General features: G+C 38.3%; 1 protein-coding gene across 1 annotated transcript in view; it reads left to right on the plus strand.

The window, feature by feature from the left end:
* Positions 1-5,456: 5,456 nt before the first annotated feature.
* Positions 5,457-20,924, plus strand: part of MACC1 (MET transcriptional regulator MACC1) — a 288,870-nt gene continuing 273,402 nt past the window's right edge. Inside the window, 1 exon segment of the mRNA XM_082398712.1 lies at positions 5,457-20,923. Coding sequence (XP_082254838.1) covers positions 20,843-20,923 — 81 coding nt within the window. The 5' untranslated portion in view covers positions 5,457-20,842.

Below are 20,924 nucleotides of genomic sequence, written 5' to 3' on the forward strand. Positions count from 1 at the left end.
GTCTCTGCATATTACTCAAGCTTTTGACTAATAACTTGTGGTTTCTATTTTCCATCTTGTCAAGGTGTTTATCTTGGTTTTGCAACACTCCAGAGCCTGTAACCATATTTGAAGTTTTTCATTTTCATACCGTAAGAGATGACTTGATTTGTTAGTTATTTACTACTCAATATATATGTTTAAAAAACCTGATAGGGCATAGCTCTCATGTCAGAACACCTCATAAGACCACTATTTAACTCTGTAGCTTTCAAATTTGCCCACATAAAGGAAAACATTTTCCATTTGACCTAACACTTGAACATAAACACAGACAACAAACACGCATACACACATTCACATACACACTGAAATGAATACTTCATGAAACAGAACCGACCCTTTCAATGTACTCTGATACATTATATTCTAGTGTAGTCTATCTTATTTTATTCGTTCCATTCCATCCATTCTGTTCTGTTCCGTCTCCATTTATTCTATTTCAGTTAAAAATGTTGATGAGTTTATTCATGGCCCACAAACAGGTCAAACACATAGTATGAAAAAACCTGGTCTAGGTTGCATATGGCCAACTTTTGTTTGGACATCAATTTTTAATCCAATCTGGGGTCAATCATCTGTGGTCAGCCACGGCAGTAGAGTCATATGTTACAAGGCATGAAAAATTATATCTGTGGCTATGTTCTTTCATGAGAAGGGAGGGGCACTCCTTTTTCATGTGGGTGTGAGAGGTACTTCATATGGTCTCTCTGATACAGGCCAACTCCTACTCTAGTGCTGCCCTTATCCTTCCTCCACTCTGCCCATTTCATAAACTAACCACTACTAAAATGTTTGTTGATGAATCTTTGCAATGAGAACCCCTCTAGGGTGTATTTTCATTTTAGTATGGTCATATTTAGTTAACGTAATTTAATCACTCTTGAGAGCAAACCACTTTTAAAACTGAATCATGGGTCTCTTGTAATGAAATAATGGGTGACAATGCAGAAGCAGGTGATGTTTGGGAAAACCAGGGCCTTTTTATATGCCTCTTCAATCACACATCTTCTCCTAACACTGGATCTGTGTGCAAATAAAAAGATTTTGTCTCAACTCCAATGGGAAGCTTGTACAGGACCTAATTCTATCCCTCCAATACTACATAGAGAATTTCCTCAGGTGGTTATATGGTGTGGAAGCCAGAATAATGGCCTCTCCAAGATATTCACACCCTAATTACTGGAATTTGTGAATATGTTACCTGACATGGTAAAGAGGGCTGTGCATATGTGGTTAAGGGCCTTTACTTTGAGATGGGGGTAGATTATGCTGGGTTGCCTAGGTGGTCCCAGTGTAATCAATAGTCCTTTGTGGAGAGGCCTTCCCAGCTATTGTGTGTGTGTGAGTGAGACAGGGAGAGAGGCAGGCGGTGGCAGGGATTGAAGGGCGAGATGTGATGACAGGATCAGAAAGATGTGACTTCAGAGGATTCCACCTGCTGTTGCTGACTTTGAAGATGGAGGAAGGGGATCTGAGGTAAGGAATGTGGATGGCCTTTAAAAGTTGAAAAAGGCAGGACTCTCCCCAGAGTGTCGCAAAAGGCATGTGCTTCTACTGACACCTTGGTTTTAGCCCAGTGAGACCCATGTCAGCTTCTTGACTTCCAGAACTGTACGATAATAAATTTTTGTGGTTTACGCCACTACATTTGTGGGTACTTTGTTACAACAGCAATTGAAAATGAATACACTCAGAATGAATTTGTCAGTACCAGGAGAATGTGTGGAAATAAAAGCAGCCAACTCATATAGGTTCTGATATCCCAAAGGGGATCCTTACAGGGTAGTGGATGGGTGACATAAGGCACTCCTTTTCTTCTATGCAAGAGAACACCGGGATTTTGTATTTTGTAGGTAAACCTATCTGTCTTTAAGGAGTTCACTCTCTTAATCTCAAGTTAGAGAATAGAGCTTGCTGTGGTTGAAAATGTATCAGGAATGTACAAGATAAGAGGCAGGATAAATACTGCTACTTTCTTACAGAGATTCAAATTGACAGAAAAATTACTCCTGAAAAATTCCAGTAATGGTGTCCACAGCACATAGCAGTCTCTGAATGGATGTTAACATTAAAAAATATTTGTGTCTTCTTGTGCAAAAATTTTAAAATGTTCAAGAAACATATATATGTATAGTGAAGTATATTATCTAAACTATATTGGCAGATGAATTAGGAATATTTGCCATCCCCCTTTGTCTTGGCTTATAGATTGTGAACTTTATAGAATACAATTAAAAGTTGATATTTTACTCTCAAATTACTTACATTCTGGTATATCAGGGACTCAGAGTAAACTCTTCTTTTCCCCTAAAGTGGGTGAGGTAATCTGTATGCTTGTACACACACACACAGACACACACACACACACGCGCACACATACACATAAAGACATCTGTTAATGGAATGAAAAAATCACTATTTTAATCAAAGGACACAAAATTCTACACTTTTCTAGGACTTAATGACAAATATATACCTTGGAAATTTTCTGGAAAATCATGTAAGTTCCAGGGAAGTTGATGTAAAGATAGCTGAAGATTTTTCCAGAGTGATCTTGGTATGAAAATGGCAATTGTACCAATAAAAATACAGAGGAGTCAACAAATGGACAACTCTTTAGGTTACTGTTCTGAGGCAAGTAATCCATAGACATTCCAGCAAAAACTAAACAGAGGGTTCTTTGTTGTTGATTAGTAGCAAAAGGGCAGCATGGAAACATCTTATGAACAGGCGAGTTGGCACATATTCCCTTATGTGCTATTCTGAAAGCAGCAAGTGAAAGAAAACAGCAATGAAATTCTAAACTACATCTTGGCGGGGGTCAATTTATGGATGATTCATCTTATGGTTGAGTAAGGAACGAAAAAGATCTAATGAAGGAAAATATGAAATTGTAAGAACAACTTGGCTCACTTTCTTAATCTAGGGAATTTAGGATCAATCTAACCTAAATTAACGATGAATTAACACTCTGACTTGAGATACTCACCGAAATTAACTGGCAAATGGCACAGTATTAACTGTTTTTAGAAAGTTACAGTATGATCATGACTCAGGGACAAAGCGACCCAGAAAACAGATGTCACAGGCAGCCCAGGGGTCTAAGAATGAATGCATACTGAAACAGGACAGAGAAAAAACTCCAGGGGGAACTTTCTTATAAGCTTGCAAATGTGGCCTTTCTCTTTCCAAGATAGCCTCACATGGGGAAAAATCTGATCATGTGGGGAATATGGCGGCTTCCTATCAGTCTTTCTGGTATATTTGTACTATACCAGACCAAACATGAGTGACATTTAACATAGGTCATTAAAGGATACCAAGAAAGTCCCCTTTTAATTATTAAGCAACACCCTGGGCATATTCAAACCACTTTTTGTGTTCGATTTCCCCCTGTGGGTGCAGGGAGTCACCAGCTCTGCTCCCTACCAGATAAAGAGAGGGAGTAAGGTCTAAATTGTAAATCAGATGTAGCATTAGGAGAAAAAAATTACCTCTGCATTAATGAGCAATTGACAGCTTCCATGTGGTCAGAAAAATTTTAAGTTAGAAGAACTTTAAGCAAGCCTTCCTCATTTTACTGGTCAGTTCAATTTAGGTCAACAAATATGTACCATTGCCAGGCACTGTGGAGCTTTTGGATATTTAGGGATTAAATAAGATCCAGTCCTTGATCGGATGGAGTCTAAATAAAGTGGGGTAGGCAGAGGTGATATCTGTTACAGTGAGGTAAGAACTGCATTAGATGTATATATCAGTCAGTGTTCTTAGTTCCAAGTATTAGCAAATGACTTTGGCTGATCTAAATTGAAGAGCAACACACCAAACTCCAGTCCCACAATTGCTGAGAGGGCTAGAGAATCAGGCACATGGCTTGTGAAGCCAAAGGAGCAGCCACGATAATGCTGCTGGATAAATTAGTTGTTTCTGCTAAGTCCTAGAAACCACAGTTTGCAGGACCATTACCAAGAGTCCTCGGCTCTACTCTCCACAGCTCCAGCAGACACATCCAAAGCAAGACATTGTTTGCACAGCTGCCTCTGTTCACTTCAAGAGTGGATTCTCCTCTGTCTCTGCTGCTTTGTGTCACCAGTTCCTAATTCCAGGTCCCAGATAACTGTATCTGATTAGCCACTCTAAGTGCTTTGCTTCTCCCTTATCTACCGGGCTGGCTGGGACAGTGAGTCCCTGGCATTTTAGCTTCCATGTTGGTTGTCACCATTAGAGTATGGATGGAGCACAGTAGATTTTAAACTTACAGTTTAGTACATCACAGTCTCTTTTAGCTTAAATAATCTTTTGGGTGACTCTCTTTTTATTCTCAGTCTTTCAGTTTCTCCTCCTCCTTCTCCAGTTTTTAAGATGGTACCTAAGTGTACATAGGAGGACAGACATAATATTATGGTATGGGGAAAAGAAAGGAGTCTGAAGCCATGTGATGCTATCTTGGTCCTAGCTAGTCACCTGCTATGGAGGAGTTTGCTTTGACTCTGGTGCTTGACCAACAGGTCTTTTGTGGATGTTGTACAAGCATTACATCCATTGATGTATGATTCTTACCATTTTTCTCGAGTCACAAAAGCATAATATCGCCTCTTTGTCCGAATCCCTAGCATCTGCAGGTCCACTTGCCCCCTTGACACCTTCACATTCCCACATGAAGAATGTGAAAATAGTTAGTCCCTGATTAGCTCTCCTAACTGGGCAAATAATACAATGGTGTCAGTTGTGTGATTGAACATGGAGGCCCTGCACCTGATATATTTCACTTTTCAGTACCTACTAGTATGTTTCAACTGAAGCCGCCTTAGACTTCCACTCACCCTGTGGGTTTCTTCTTCCCACACACTGGGGTAGGAAGGGCTGGCTTTCCATACCCTTTTGCTATCTGTCAGGAAATAACGGATGTCCATGTTCTACTTATTTTTTACGTACAATAAATCTCATGGCTGCAAGTGATCATGATTTCAGGGGAGATATGAAAACATCTTGGTTTAGCATGAACAGAATATCAACCCAGACAGACATTTGTGTAAATCAGTACAAGAAACATGTAAGGGGGCTTCCCTGGTGGCGCAGTGGTTGAGAATCTGCCTGCCAATGCAGGGGACATGGGTTCGAGCCCTGGTCTGGGAAGATCCCACATGCCGCGGGGCAACTATGCCCGTGAGCCACAACTACTGAGCCTGCGCGTCTGGAGCCTGTGCTCCGCAACAAGAGAGGCCGCGATAGTGAGAGGCCCGCGCACCGCGATGAAGAGTGGCCCCCACTTGCCGCAACTGGAGAAAGCCCTGGCAGAGAAACGAAGATCCAACACAACCAAAAATAAATAAATAAATTAAAACATCACCCTTGTGTCTGCTACTGAAAAATGACAGTAGCTCAAGATTAAAAAAAAAAAAAAAAAAAAGAAACATGTAAGGGGTTAAGGATGGGGTAGAGGGGTCAGAAAAGACTTTCTTAAGGAAGCAACCCTGAACTGTGTGTTGAGGATGAACTCCCTGCCCAATGTTAGATAGCTTAGATTGTATGCACACAGGCAGGATAAGGGGCTAGCTTGTCCTTACGATATGTTAGAGGAGAGTTGGGAAGACTTCCCTGACAACAGTCACCTTCGTTAGCCTGCCTTTGCGTCTGATGATCCACAGAAATCTCATTGTGTGTCAGCAGTATCTAGAAGGTTCACTTCCTCCACAGTGGCTGACAGCTAGATGACATAGCAGAGTGTGTGAGGACTGGGAGAATCCCATAGAAGCAGACATGTGAGGAACTAACAACTACTGAGAGAATTCCCTTCCTGGGTGGGAGAGATCAGTGATTAAGAATTATGCAAAGAAGTCTAAAGGTCAGAGTTTCACTTCAGAAACAGGAGATTAGATTGTAGGGGAAGGGAGCCAGAAGTGCTGGAGATGATGATCAAAAATTGTAGATGGCGGCAGGACCAGGTCTCCAAGATGCAGTCATAGGACTGGGGCCAGTCCTTGGGAAGCTGTTAGCAAGCCAAGTGCGCAGCATGAGGCAGAGCTGGTAAAACAATTAGTTCTGATCTAGGAAAGCATTCATTTCAGGTATTGACAGGGGTTAAATTGATAGACTTAGTACCTTAACCATTCTGCAAATAAAGGTTGTGGAAGCTACACCAGACTAGACCACAGGAGCATTCTGATAACAGTATTCTTTCTAGGTATTTAGAGAGTTCTTTAAATGCAAATATTTCTGGGAGACATGAAGATAGTATTAACATCCAGTTTAGAGTTAATATCTCATTTATTTCATTCATTGGTTGTTTATCAGAAACATTTACATGTAAATTACTGAGTTAGTGAGTGGGAATAAAATAAGGTCTTGCCTTCACATTAGAAGGTTAAACCATGTACACACACACACACACACACACACACCAATGAAACAAAGTATAAATTCTGTTATGAGAGGACTAGATAATATATGGAATTTGTTAGGAGAGAGAGAATAATTCAGATTAGGGCAGACCGGGGAGGGCTTCTTGGAGAAGAATGTTTTTTCATTGGGCTTTGAAAGAAAGGAGGGATATGAACTTTTAAAGGTGGGCAAATAATACTTCAGAGAGAAGAAACAGCATGGAGAACAAAATCTATAGGGTTTAGGGAAATGGCAAGCGGTTTGTTTTGGAAGTAATATAAATGACATAAGGGCAGGTTAGGTTCTGGCCAGGAGACTGTGGTACCTGTGACAAAGAAAAATAGAATGACTCAGTTTCAATTGTGGAATGACCCAAGGGGGAACTTCAAAAGAGCTCTGGGTAGATCAAGTAGGTTGGGCCACATGAAGCCCATGTTCCTTAGGGTGGGGGGCAGCATTTAGGGAGGAGGGAGAGAAAGTGCAGAAAATGGAAAAGAAATTTCTCTTTTGTCACCATTCTGCCATCTGCTTACTTTAGCTGAATCCTTACAGTATGTTCTTGGGTTCAGACCAGGACTTGTCTATATCCATTTTATGGGTTGTTTCTAATGAGAAATAAAACAGATAGATGCTGTATGAACAAATGGAGAATACACATTTCTTAGTTTTTGTTTGTATTTAACACTTTCTGTTCCCAATGTTGCAAAGAAGCGAAACAATAGCACCTTTAATTTTACCCGTTTTAAAATTTCTTTTTTCTATTTTTCCTTCCAATTTTTTTGTTCTTGAATTTTGAGCAGTCAGAAGTAATGCTGGAATGTACAGAAGGAAAACACAAAATCAGGGAATGGAAAGGAAAATGGGAGAAAGTATCAACAAAAGTTTCATCTTGCTCACATTTTAAAAAGCATATTTAAAGAAATCCAGGCCGTTTGGAAAATGAAGGGTAAAATGTCTCCATTATATCCTTAACACCTGTGAATGACAATCCCAATGCTGATGCAGGAGGAACTAGAGGCTTTCAGGCCTCACCTGGGAAGTCCTCATTCACCTGTTCCACCAGGTAGTGAGGCATCCTCAGCTCTGAATCACTGAAAGAGAAACTGGTGGTACAGGTTCCACGGCTGCATGAGAATCTGTTTGCATAAAGATTTTTTAGTTCTTGGCAACACTGAGGGCGCCTTCTTACTCCTTGGCAAACATCAAACCTTTTTTGTTTCCTTTTATAAAAATAGTTTCATATTTACAAATTGTTCTTAGATAAACGCACCTGATACATACATGTTTACTTTTTGCTTTGCTTTTCCATCTTCCTAGGGTGAAACTGCAGCCATCCACCCTCTTCTCCTGGTTTCAGGTGAGGAATTTGAATCGTGGGTATTGTAGTTCTTCTGCGTTTTAGGGTTTCCGGTTAGGCAGCCGGGAGCCACACCAGGAGGACTCCTAGTCCCAGGTGGCTCGGTAAGCAGTAGTTCAGGCGCCACATTCAGAGCAAGGCACATTTGCAGAGTCCTTGGTTTTGGTAGAATGACTTCGATTCTTTCTACCAAATAATGTTCCTGAGCTGAAGAGACTGGGGTTCAAACTGTAAGTGTTGTTTTTAAAAATTAATATCCTTTTCACTGTTGATATATGGTACAAATAGGAAATTGTGTCATTTCCAGAACAATTGACCAAACTAAATGTTTCTCCCTTCCCAAGCCCTCCTTGGGAAGGAAAAAGGGAAGGTAATTGATATCCTGTGGGTTTGTGGGACATGATTTAGAATAAATTTTAACACATAGTATAGACTAATACCTTGAGAGATGGCATAGAATGAAATGATGTATAAAAAGCAGAGTAAGACATGAAACATTCTAAGTCAAATGTAAACAACAACAGAACCCCACTTTGACTTGCTTCAAATATGTAGACGGTTGAAATCCTCTGAAATTTTTAAATATTTCAAAAGGCAGCAGGTGTGTTGAAAAGAGTGTGGGCATTGAAGTCAGATAAAGTTGGATTCAGTGGCTCCACTTCTTATTAGACGTGTGGACTTGGGCAAAATAGTTCACCTTGTCAAGCCCCTGTTTCTACATTTATAAAGTGGATATAAAACCTACTTCACTGGATTAGTAGAATGAAATTAGCATAATGCATAATACTAAATAGATGCTTAGACAATAGCTGCTGGAGGATGAACTTGGCTTCTTCCTGATTAAGTTTCAATTAAGCTTCAAAAACAGATTAAAGAGATAATTTGTTGTAGGATTCCCCTTATATGAGGTATTAAGAGTAGTCAAATTCATAGAAACAGAAAGTAGAATGGTGGTTGCCAGGGGCTGGGAAAAGGGGGAAATAGGAAATGTTTAGTGGGTAAAGAGTTTCAGTTTTGCAATTTGAAAATGTTCTAAAGATTGGTTGTACAACAATGTAAATATACTTACTACCATACATTTACAAATGGTTAAGATGGTAAATTTTACATTATGTGTTTTTACCACAATTAAAAAAAACAGATCAAAGAGCATGTAGTGAAAATTCTGGTGCCTCACATTTATTAAGGTGTCTCTGACTCCTTAAAAGATGTCTAATTCCATTTTCAGTGGGTCTAATTTTAGGATCGATATTGGGTCACCTATGTTAGTATCTGGTTCTTACATAATAATTAGTGGAGAGGATAATGCACTTTTGGTATATTCTTTTCTTTTATAAATTTATTTATTGATTGATTTTTTTGGCTGCATTGGGTCTTCCTTGCTGCGCGCATGCTTTCTCTATTTGTGGCTTGCAGGGGCTACTCTTCTTTGTGGTGCGCGGGCTTCCCATTGCGGTGGCTTCTCTTGTTGCGGAGCACGGGCTCTAGGCATGCGGACTTCAGTAGCTGTGGCACACGGGCTTCAGTAGTTGTGGCACGCAGGCTTCAGTAGTTGTGGCTCACGGGCTCTAGAACGCAGGCTCAGTAGTTGTGGCGCACGGACTCAATTACTCCGTGGCATGTGGAATCTTCCCGGACCAGGGCTCAAACCCATGTCCCCTGCATTGGTGGGTGGATTCTTAACCACTGAGCCACCAGGGAAGTCCAATTTTTGGTATATCCTTAAAGTTATCTCCACTTTTGTGGAGATCCTTGCATACCCTCCATGACTTAATTATGTGATTATCTCTAATTCATAATAGTGAATTTTAATATGATTTCATAGTTACCATACAGAATATAGGAATTGTGAAGTCATAATTTGGTTATAACTTACCTGAAAACTTTAGATACAGCTTAAATGTATTATTTATTTTGGTGTTCTCACCTTCCCTGGAGCTAATTTATAAACAGATAATTTTATGTGTCTGTCTTAGAGATAATAAAGACTATTAAGACAGGATCTGTTAAACACTATCCTATCTTAAAATACATTAGCTAATTTGGAGGACAAAAGACAATTTGGAATTAAATTGATTTTAAACTTGAAAGCATGTCATTGTTGCATTTTTGGAAAATCTTTTCTTGAAAGACCACACAAATGCCTAGCTGTCTATTAAAACTGTGTCCCCTGTGATATTTGGTGATAGCAACTAGTATTTGTGACAAGTGTGCAAAGTTTTGCGTGTGATATACCATTTAAATGTAAACCCTCTCAGGAACTGTGTCAGGAAGTCCAGGGTAGCATTAGAATGAAAACAAAGGAGAAGGAAAGCTACAGAAGCAGTTGATAAATATAGTATACTATCTAAAAGGGCAGCATTGTTTTTGCTGTTGAATGCCATCTATAGTCTACTCTCTCTAGGAAGTGTCATTTATTCACTTAACAATTACTTCTAGCAATCCTACAATGTTCTCCCACTGAGTTGGGCTTTGGGGTTAAAGAGTGACTGAGGCATAGCCCTTGAAGGGATCCTTGTCTACTAGAGGAGATATGTACTCATAAATAGCTAAAGGGAGAAAGTGCTAATTCATCAATCACTCAAGTCATTCCTGGCCTCACTGTTGGTTAATTCCTACTGCTTAGAGTATATGATGCCCAGTATCATGAGATTAAAGAAGCTTCCATAAATTTTTGCTTGAACTGTAATCATTGGAGACCTGAAAAAAAATAAATTTGAAAACTTGTATGTGAGTCAGTCAAAAGCAAAGTGGAGTGACTTCCCAAAACTTGGAAGAAACGCATACCCAGAATGCCAGAGGAAGGAGAGGTCATAGTGTACTGAATACCAAGTGGGTACTCTGGGAAGTGGTAGAGCTTTATTTTTAGCCAGACCTGGAAGGATGTACAGAGTTGAAATCACCAGAAAAAGTTGAAGAAAATATCTCATCTACAGCAGCATTTCCCACACTTTATATGGATAATATGATTCTAGGCAATATGTGGACTGGGCAGTCAACAACATTGGGTTACACAGTAAGAAAGTTACTATATTTTTAAAATTACTTTAAATTCTTCAAGGACAAAGTTTTATTGTTGTAGATATGACTTTAAAATTCTTTTAACACTTGTTTAATCCTCCTTTATAACAACAATAGAGTAAGTAACAGGTTTAATGATTTTAGCAGGCAAAAAACATTTAGTTATAACTTAATAACTTTTAGGATAACATTTATTTTTATCGCTATTGCCTATTTATTCCAATAGATACTGCTTTTTTTCACTTATGGTACTGATAGAAATGTGCTTTTAAAAGACTTATCTGAACTAAAATGAGAGTGGATTTAAAGAAAATATTAAAAAATAGTTCAGATGGTACTTGGTAATGGAAAAATCATGAAGAGGTACCAGAATGCCTGAAGTTTGCGAAACACTGAAGTACAGGCAATGCCACATACAAAAAAATCAGGAAGTGAGGGCTTCCCTGGTGGCGCAGTGGTTGAGAATCTGCCTGCCAATGCAGGGGACACGGGTTCGAGCCCTGGTCTGGGAGGATCCCGCATGCCGCGGAGCATCTAGGCCCGTGAGCCACAACTACTGAGCCTGCGCACCTGGAGCCTGTGCTCCGCAACAAGAGAGGCCGCGATAGTGAGAGGCCCGCGCACCGCCATGAAGAGTGGCCCCCGCTTGCCGCAACTGGAGAAAGCCCTCGCATAGAAACGAAGACCCAACACAGCCAAAAATAAATAAATAAATAAATAAAACAAAAAAAAAAACAAACAAAAAACCAAAATGGTTCAAAAAAATCAGGAAGTGAAACTGAATAGGCTGGTTTTATGTATAGCTGGAAAGGAGGGATATTGAGCATTCGATGGAGGGTAACCTAGGAGGCTTTGTGTGATGATGCTGGAATAAGTTTGATTGTGGAAGATTTGAAGGGATTTGCACATCAGCTTCTAGATGGTGGAGTTCCACAAGAGTCCTGACCCAGGGATAACATGTTGAAATCTGTGCTTAGGAAGATCATACAAGGAATGGCATATGGTTAGGTTGGAGCACAGGGAACGTGAATGCAAAGAGAGCACTTTGGAAATAGGTTTTAATGATCTGAGCATGAATAAATAACAGGTGCTGGGAAAGAAAATGGAAGAGAGGGATGGGGAAGTCATTCAATAAAAAAGAAAATAATAATAATAATAAATGATGACAGACAAGATGCTTTTGAGTTTTTAAGCTTGGTGGCCTGAGAGAATAACAGTAACACTGAGGTAGAAGAGAGAGAGCTAGTTCTTGTGGGGGGGGGGGGAATGATCCTTTGTACTTCAGGCAATTTGAAATTGAGCTGAGTTGACCTTCCAGTGGAAAGGGAAACTGCGTTGCTAATCACGTGGAATTGGAATTCTGGAGAGCCCTCAGAGTTGGCCAGAGAAATAGAGACAGCAAGCAAGCACCTCCCTCAGTAAAATGAAACTTAGTTCTGTTCTTCCTCCTGCCTCACTCACAGAGGAATGCTGAAGAAAGAGAATCTCCAACTATCTAGGGATGGAAGGGGAAGGAAGAGTTGACTGTTCGCTTTCAATATTTTATTTTGTCCTGGGTGTTCTCTCTTGATTACTATAGCTGCCACCTTGCTCAGAGATGACACTTCTTTGTAGGGTCCTCCCTGGGAATAAACAAAAACATCTTCATCTCTAGCCAGGAGAATGGCCACTAGGTTTTACTTTCCAGGAATGGTAGAGGGGAGTTTTGTGTGTCTTCTATTTCCATTGGGAAGAGCACTTAATTTGGAAGTTTTCCTAAAAAATACAATACATAGTAGATTTCTATTTAAAGATAGATATCACAAAGACTTGCACACTCACCTTTCAGCTTAACACATATAATTTTAGAAATTTAAAAAAATGAAGTGCTCTACCTGATTCTGTTTCTCCCTTTCCCACCTCAGCAGTCACTACCTTCCTGTCTTTGTAGATTTTCTCTCCACTGTATGCTTTTATTCTTTTTTCTGCTTTTATTTTTATATTTTATTCTTTTTACTGCTATGTGAACATATCCATAAATACTATGTAACCTTGTTTTAATGTTTAAAAATGTTATATAAACATTAGAGTTACGGTGTTCATCTGCAACTTGCTCTTTTCTTTCAACCTTGTACTTCTGAGATTAATCCATGTTGATTATTGTAGCACAACTTATTAGTTTTCATAGCTGTATGATATAATGCTACTTACATTATTTATAAGTAGCATTATAAATAGTATTCTTATACATGCCACTTGTATACAAATGTAAGAATTATTCTAGTGAATATTTCATAGATTTGCTGAGCCATAGGCATATGTATCTTCAAATTTATGAGATACAGAAAAATTGTCTTCTAAAATATTTATGCCATATTTTATTCATAGACAAAATGGTTGGGAGTTCCTGTTTCTCCCTAATCTCAAGACACTTGTTTATCTTAAATGTTCTAATGAAATAATCTTTCCAGATGTAACTGAAAACCAGACACTTGTGGCATCTTGCAGACTCAGATATGTTTGTAGCACTGTAATCTGTAAAATATAGTGCAAAATTTGATCTCAAATCAACTTCCTTGTTTCTCAACCTATGGTGCGAGAGATTGACTAACTTTTCCATTTAACAGACATTACTTTTGTATTAATAATAATAGTGATAATGGTATTGATAACACCTGTTAACACCAATTGAATGCTTACCATGTACCAAGTACTGTCCTAAGCCCTTTAATTAAAATATCTTATTTAATTAATTTTGGGGTAAGATAATGAGATTATGCCAATTTTAGAGATGAAGAAACTGATTCACAGAAATAGCATGTCAACAGTAAGTATAGATGGTGGAATTCATATCTAATCAGTCTATTTCAGCTAAGACAAGTCATAAAGGGTAGCTGGGAACAGACTGGGAAAAGAGACATCAAAGTATCATAGTCCTTAACTTCCAAAAGTTTAAAATCTAGTTAATATTTAAATAACATCAAAAGAGCATAAGTCCGTATTTGTATTGGGGAGAATTTAATTTTGCTTAGGAAAATTGGAAATGATTCTCATAGGTGATCAAACTTTACTGAGCCTTGGAGATGAGAGAAAGGAAGTTAAAGCAGCAAAAATAAAGGGAGTAGCTGTTTAGAAAATATAAGGAAGTGGAAAGTACAAGATAGATTTGGTAAAGTTACTTTATCCAGTCATTAACTCAACAAATAATTTCTGAATACCTGTTATATGTGAGGCACTGTGAGCTAAATTGTGGGACACAGCAGTCAACAAGAAAGACATGATCTCTCCCCATAGATAGGTGTGCTTGATGATGTAGTATTTGGGGAATTGGGGAGAAAATATGAAGGGAATAAGATTGGAAAGATAGGTTACCTCTAATTATGAAGTATTTTCAAATATCAGCCTAAGGATTGTGTACTTTATTCTGAAGGCAGTGAGGAATCAGTGTGAGTCACTGTGAGATGAGTGGCATTATTCTTTTATTTATTCAGTAAACATTAATTCTACCTGTGCTTTGCTTAGTGCTAGGGATATAGGGATAGAGGGAGTGACAAGTATGTATATAAAATTGATAATACTATGTGAGAAATAAGACAGGGGGTTACACAAGATAGAGAAGCCTAACCCAGGCTGGAGAGAGTGGTGAGAAGAGGGGGACCATGGTGGGAGATTCTTTAAATGGTTTTGGGGATAAAGGAAACTGCTTGAAGAAATTTTACAACGGAGTTTAGTCTTTTATAAAATAACATTTTATACTGTGGTATATGTTGTCCTCTAGATTTTTTTTCCTTCTTAATTTCTTTTTTCTTTTGTATGGAGCTAAATACTTACCTTTGTTTAATTCTATATCATAACTTTCAATTTCTCTTCCTGACTGAAGTTACAGGAAATATTTTATGACAAAACTTAACATTACTAGAAACTAGCCAGTTTGACCTCATGAAAATTTATCAGAATAAAACTTTAGGTGGGTTTCCCTTCCCACTTTTTGCCATTCAAAAGAAGATAAATTTTGTTAATTTACATATCACTTCATATATCAAACTTTTTTTTCTGAAACTTTCTCCTTGATACCTATAGCATAAATATAATTCTAGACCCTCAGACTAGGGTGCTAAGAGGAGCCTCTTTATCCTTTGCTACTTGAAAAATAGCAAGTCTCAAGCAGAGTGAACAGTCTCTGCTTACTAGGCCATTCTCTTTTTTGGATGATTTTAATAAACTGAATATTCAGTAAAATATTACTTGTTTTTGAATATCAAGAATTAAACGTCATTTTCCAGTTGTAAAGGTTAATTCCTCAGTATTTACATGTAGATTACAAACTTACAGTATGAATGTATTTTTATGTTATGCCTGTAATCCAGCCTATTTTTCTGTATTCTCATGGGAAAAAAAAGAAAGCATGTTTGTTATAGCTCACCTATTTATAGACTCATTTATACTGTCTGTGGTGTTTCATTCAAGTTTCCAAATGTTATAAATGACCTGGTCAATTATTTGGGAAGGGCATTTCACTTGGATATAGACACACAACCGTGTCAGGATGTCAGGGCTGAAATAAAAGATGTTGGAGACTTTGTGCCAAATAGAAAGACTTGAAAATAATGTTTAAAAAATTAAACAATGAATAGAGGCCTTAATATGTATCCAAATATATTTACAAAGATATTAAAGAAAAAATGTACAGTAAGTTTTACCACAATAAAAAATTCAAATACTATAAAATCATACAGAATGTAAAGTAAGCTGAAACTCCAGGTTTCAGATTTTTGGTCTGCAAATCCTCTCCTCGGAAGTACAGTATGACAGCTTTCAGTTTCTTCTGACTCTTTCCAGTAAGAAATATTCTAAACATGGAATGTCTAGTGCCCTTCCTTTTTTTATTTAATGTATTTCAGTGATTGACCCGTATCATTGCATATGAAGAGACCACATTATTTTTTTACAACAATGGTTACGGGTAAGCCAAAGATTTTTATTGGTCTATTATTGATGATTTTTATATAATTTCTAGTCTTTGGCTACTATTACCACAGCTGCAGTGATCAAGGATGTTAAATTAGAAGAGTTGGCCAGGACTCTAAGATAACTGGTTTCAGATATCAAAAAGAGATATCTGACTAAAATCCCAAATTAGGAATATTTTCACAATTCTTGACTCCTCACCCACCTCCAGGTTATAAAGAAAAATACAGGGAGAAAAAACACTGAGAGGATTTTGTGAGAATGAATTTTGAAGAGCTAACCCAGTGTAGAGAGGTAGACATGAGGGATCGTCCTTTTTTACCTCAAACTTAGAGGAAGTGGCTTTGTTGTGTACTCTTGGAAAGCTTGATGTGTTTTCCTGCTAGAAAACCAGAGCTGAGGGAGGCATAGCTAACAGAAGAATTGTTTGCATTGCTCACTTCACAGGCGGTGCAGTCATAAGCTTCTGAGGATTCCCTGAAGCTCACCCATGTACATGTGCACACCCCGACAAACACAGTATCAGTAATAACATTGCAGAGGCAAAGCCAGCTTTCAGTCATACCAGTAGAGTAAAAATGTTGTCTTATTTCTCCCTTTTCTTCCCTCTTCTCCAATTTTGGAGGCTTCAGTAACAGGAGCTTGCAAACTGGGTGATAGAGGAGGTGAGGCAGGAAAAGAGAAGACATGCACAGCACCCCGTTCCCAGAAGGCTGTAAACATGTAGGGCACGAGGGCGGGGAGATCGGTCTTAAACTGGAACGTTGGTGTGCTGATGGAAATATTGGATGGGGCATTCTAACTCACGAATCAGAACTGCATTTTGCAACTTTAAATAACCACAGAATTTTCTTTAAATCTAAGAGTGACCAGAAGGTACATGGGGCTAACTGGGGAATTTTCATCAGTGGTATTGGGAAAAACTCCCCCCAATGAATACATTTTTAAAAGGAAAGTGGTAGACAAAAATACAATTGCATTCTGATTCATCTCACAAATTGCTTAAAGTGGTTACATATATATCTTTGCCTATAAGGGAAACTCTCATTCTTAAACAAGGACAATATATCTATGAATTTCCAGAGCAGAGCAGAGTTAATTAACTTGCAGTAAGAATAACTGAAACATTTCCAGTATGGTAATCCAGTATGGTAATCTGGTGTCTTTCAAAATTTAAATTAATTAAAATTAGATAAAATGGAAAGATTTAGTCTCTCAGTTGCACTAGCCTTATTTCAAGTGTTCAGTAGCTACATGTAACTATTGACTACCTGATTTGACAAAGCAGATATAGAACATCCCCCAAATCACAGAATATTTGGTCCCTGTCACAGACATTAAATCATTTGATTCTCACAAAACATGGGGGAAAAGATATAGTTACTATTCACACTTAACAGATATGAAAATCCAAGATCAGAGAGGTTTAGAATCTTGATCAAGTTCTTTGATTCCAGGTCCCATGTTCTTTCCTCTAAACCACATTGGTTGACCCTCAAGGCAAGAAAATATAAAATCGGCTTCACTCTACTTTCAAAATACAACGGGGAATATTCTAAAATCTAGAAATCCCTAAGGGAAGGAAGCTTTGCTCATCTCTATATCATTACTGGATTGGTGGGAAACACAGTCTTGTTTCTTGCTTCTATTTTACAATGCATGAATTTATTCACAGATGTAGATTCAACTAAAAGACTGTTTTAATGAATGAGAAAGGTTTTAGTAGCAATAGCAAAGTACTAAATAACTGCACTTATCTATATTTTCCCTTCGCTTTTGTATGGTTCTCTAAGAAACAACTCAGTGACTTGGTTATGCATAGATTGTTTTAAGACCAGATTTACTTTCTATTGTTTTTACAAATAAGGTATATGAAATTCATAATAAAACTGTTGCTTCACACTAAATATCTAATGGTGTGGGGGTATAACTGTTTTATTGGAGAAAGAAAATACAGGAGCAAATTGAAAAAAAAAGATAATTAGCAGTAAGTGAGGTATGAACACCCCCCCTCTTCCATTATAGGTGGCCAGAGAGGTCCAACTGGAACATGGACTAAGGGGTTTCCTCCAAGTCTTGCATCCTCAGAGGCTGAAGCCCAAAACTGGAATAGAAGGAGGTCCTGAGTGCAAAAACTCAAGGGATGACTTGGAATCCTTAGGTAGCTCAGGAATGGAAGACAAGGAATGAGTTGGGCTCTGTCCACTTCTCTCCATTCTCATGACCAGACTGCTTTCCTAGTTCAGGCCACTGCCACCTCTTCTTGTCTCTAATTCTGCTCCACCTTTTGCTTTCTACCTCTCTAAAATGTAAATCATAAATTGGATCACATCATTCCCTTATTTTAAATTCCTCTGTGTCTTCTTTCTTTTAGACTAAAGTTCAAGTTCCTCAGGATGTCTCACAAGGCCATTCAGGACCAGGCAGGTCTCTGCATCCTTTCCTCTTGCCACTTCCCCAGTCTTCCTACCTCTGTCCCTACCCCACTGCTACAGCCCAGCCTTCCTGAACTACTTGTTGCTTCCTGAATGAGCCATGCTCACTCTTGTTTCCACGTCCTATGTATCATATTCCTTTTACCTGAAGCACTCTTTACCCTTCTTCTCCCTACAAACTCCAGTGTGGAGCTGGCTTGTGAACCCAGATAGCTCAGCCTCCAGAACCCATTTCATAAACACTGCATGATACCATGGGGCACACAGGATGAAGGACTTCTCCTGTCCTCTTGTATTTCATGATCCCAGCTGTTACTTTCATCCCTCTCTGCCCTCTCTGTTGTTATAACTGCAGACTGCGTCCACCTTCCTCTGGGTCTCACCAGCACCCATTAAGGTTGTCTTTATATTTGAGTCATCAATTCAGATGATACAGTGTCACTTCTTTCCCTTTACAAGGTATATGTTTTAATAAAGAAACATAAAAGTAGAAATTCATCCTGCCAAATAATACCCAGTCATCTTTGAAGACTTTAAAAAAGAGAGATGAACAACTACCTGCGTAGACTTAGGTTGACACTTTCCTAGATGCAGAGTAATGTGAAAAATACTCAACAATGGACACGGCATGGACACTGACCTATCAGAATGGATGCTGGTCAGCCTATAGTACCTGGTGTTTTCACTGAATATCCACTCTGCCTGGAAGCAGTGGATAGGCATGAAAATGTTGCCTGGCTTTTATAAACTTCCGTTATTGGGTAACACCCATGTTTCTAGTCTAGGATGGCAAGGGATGTCTTAGGAGCCTAACTATGAGGATATTTCCCTTGGTTCAAGCAAAAAGGAAATTAGGTACTGATGGTTGAGAGCATTGCTTCGGCTCCCCTCTTATGTAATTACTGATACATTGCTTGATTTTTCATGTCTTGAGTTGAGTTTGGCTGTTTTCTGAAGTTGAAATTCCCTATAATTAACCTATGCATTCTTGCCTGTTGCAATTTGACAGCAATTTACTTTCTCTTCCAGGATTTGTTGTTATGATCAGTAAGTTGGTTGAGAATGTTGATACTAGAGTTCTCTCAGTAACCTGTTTTCTTCTTGGATGTCATGATTTTCTTCAGTTTTTATTATTATTATTTTGAAATATAAATTAGTGTTTGTTACTGGAAGAGACATTTTTATATTTATCTGTAGCTCTCTGTTTCTAGTAATCTTTTAAATGAGTGTGTGTGTATGCATATAAAATTATATAGCCACTTATTTTCCTTTATTCTCTATCATGCTAATAATTGTAGGATATAGTTAACTCACAGCTGCTTTAAAACTATTCGCAAGGCCTTTTTTCCTCTATGAAAATATGTTTAATTCACAATTTTCTTACTGATTAATTTTATAGAACATTTAGGTTTATTTATTTTTCTATTTATTTAAATCATTTTTAATTTAAAAATAAATTAAAATTATTTTAAAATAAAAATAGTCTATTTTTTATTAAAAGAAGGTGGTGAGAATTGAAAGTGGATTCCTTAGTATTATTTTTGAATGACACTTTATGTACTCTTGACTCACCGCTGTGAGTTCCTCTTCATTTATTTTTGGTGTTTAATTCTCATGTTAATAAGTTCTTTGTTGTTGCTGTGTGCCTCATTTAATTTGAGCAATTGTACTTATTCCTTCATGCTAATTCTTATTTCAGAGTATGGTTCTGAAGTAATTGTTTCCTCATGTTTGCACGATGATCTTCCTGTTGTGGGAGGGTGTGATGGGGGAGGATGGTGCTAGAGCACAGGCGAAGAGGATGCCAGGGTGTCCGTTGTGCTGAGCAAGGGGGGCCAAGCGCTTCACCGGTAACTTCACTGGTATGTCCTGGGTTGAACTGCTGCCTCCAGCCCTCTGCCCCATGCTCCCAGGTCCCTTCTCTGTGTAATTCCCTTTTGCCCCAATAGCTTTGGCTGGGATGGTGTCTTTTTTTTTTTTTTTTTTTTTTTATGTGCCTGAACAGGAGAAAGTTAAATCTGCCAACTCTTTATCTGTGGACCACATTCCCACCTTTGTAGCTAATGTTTTTCCTGTCTACTCCCAGCTTCCTTGCACAAGCATTGTATAAGCCACATAATCTGTCTGTGTCTCAATTTCTTATCTGCAAAAGGAGCTAATAACATTGGCTACTTTTCTGCTAAGATAGTCCTGAGGATTAATGAACTGACTTTCAAATGCACAAGTGTCTAAGATGATAGGCCCTCCATAAATTCAAATTACTATTCTTACCATCCTCCCTTTTTACTGCCACCAGAATATTAGCTCACACAGGATCTAGTATTTATAAAGGGCTTTGTAGTTTTTACAATATTTTATAATCTTTAATAATTTAGAAAAGCCTCTCCCTGCACAGTCTCAGCATCATGCGTCTATGGACAAAGGATTTCTGTAGATCTTTTTCATGAACTCTTCATTGTTTTGCCAATTCAGATTATTATTTTTTGAATCCTATTTTGTCTCTCACTTGAAGGATTTGTTCTATGTCAAGGCTGCTTGGGGTGTATGGGATTTATTCCTCTGATTGAATAATTTGGATAATACAAATGTAATTTGACTTATAAATTGGCAACCCTTATAAAAATATTGCTTCATTAGAAAGGAACTGGAGAGACTAAAAATGAGGCTGAGATCTGAATGGAGAACTCCAGAATGGAGGATTGGACCAGGGACAGACTTCAGGAGCTTATCAAGTCATGATT

Source organism: Balaenoptera borealis (assembly GCF_965194805.1).
Source record: "Balaenoptera borealis genome assembly, chromosome: 7".
Classification (NCBI taxonomy): Eukaryota; Metazoa; Chordata; class Mammalia; order Artiodactyla; family Balaenopteridae; genus Balaenoptera; species Balaenoptera borealis.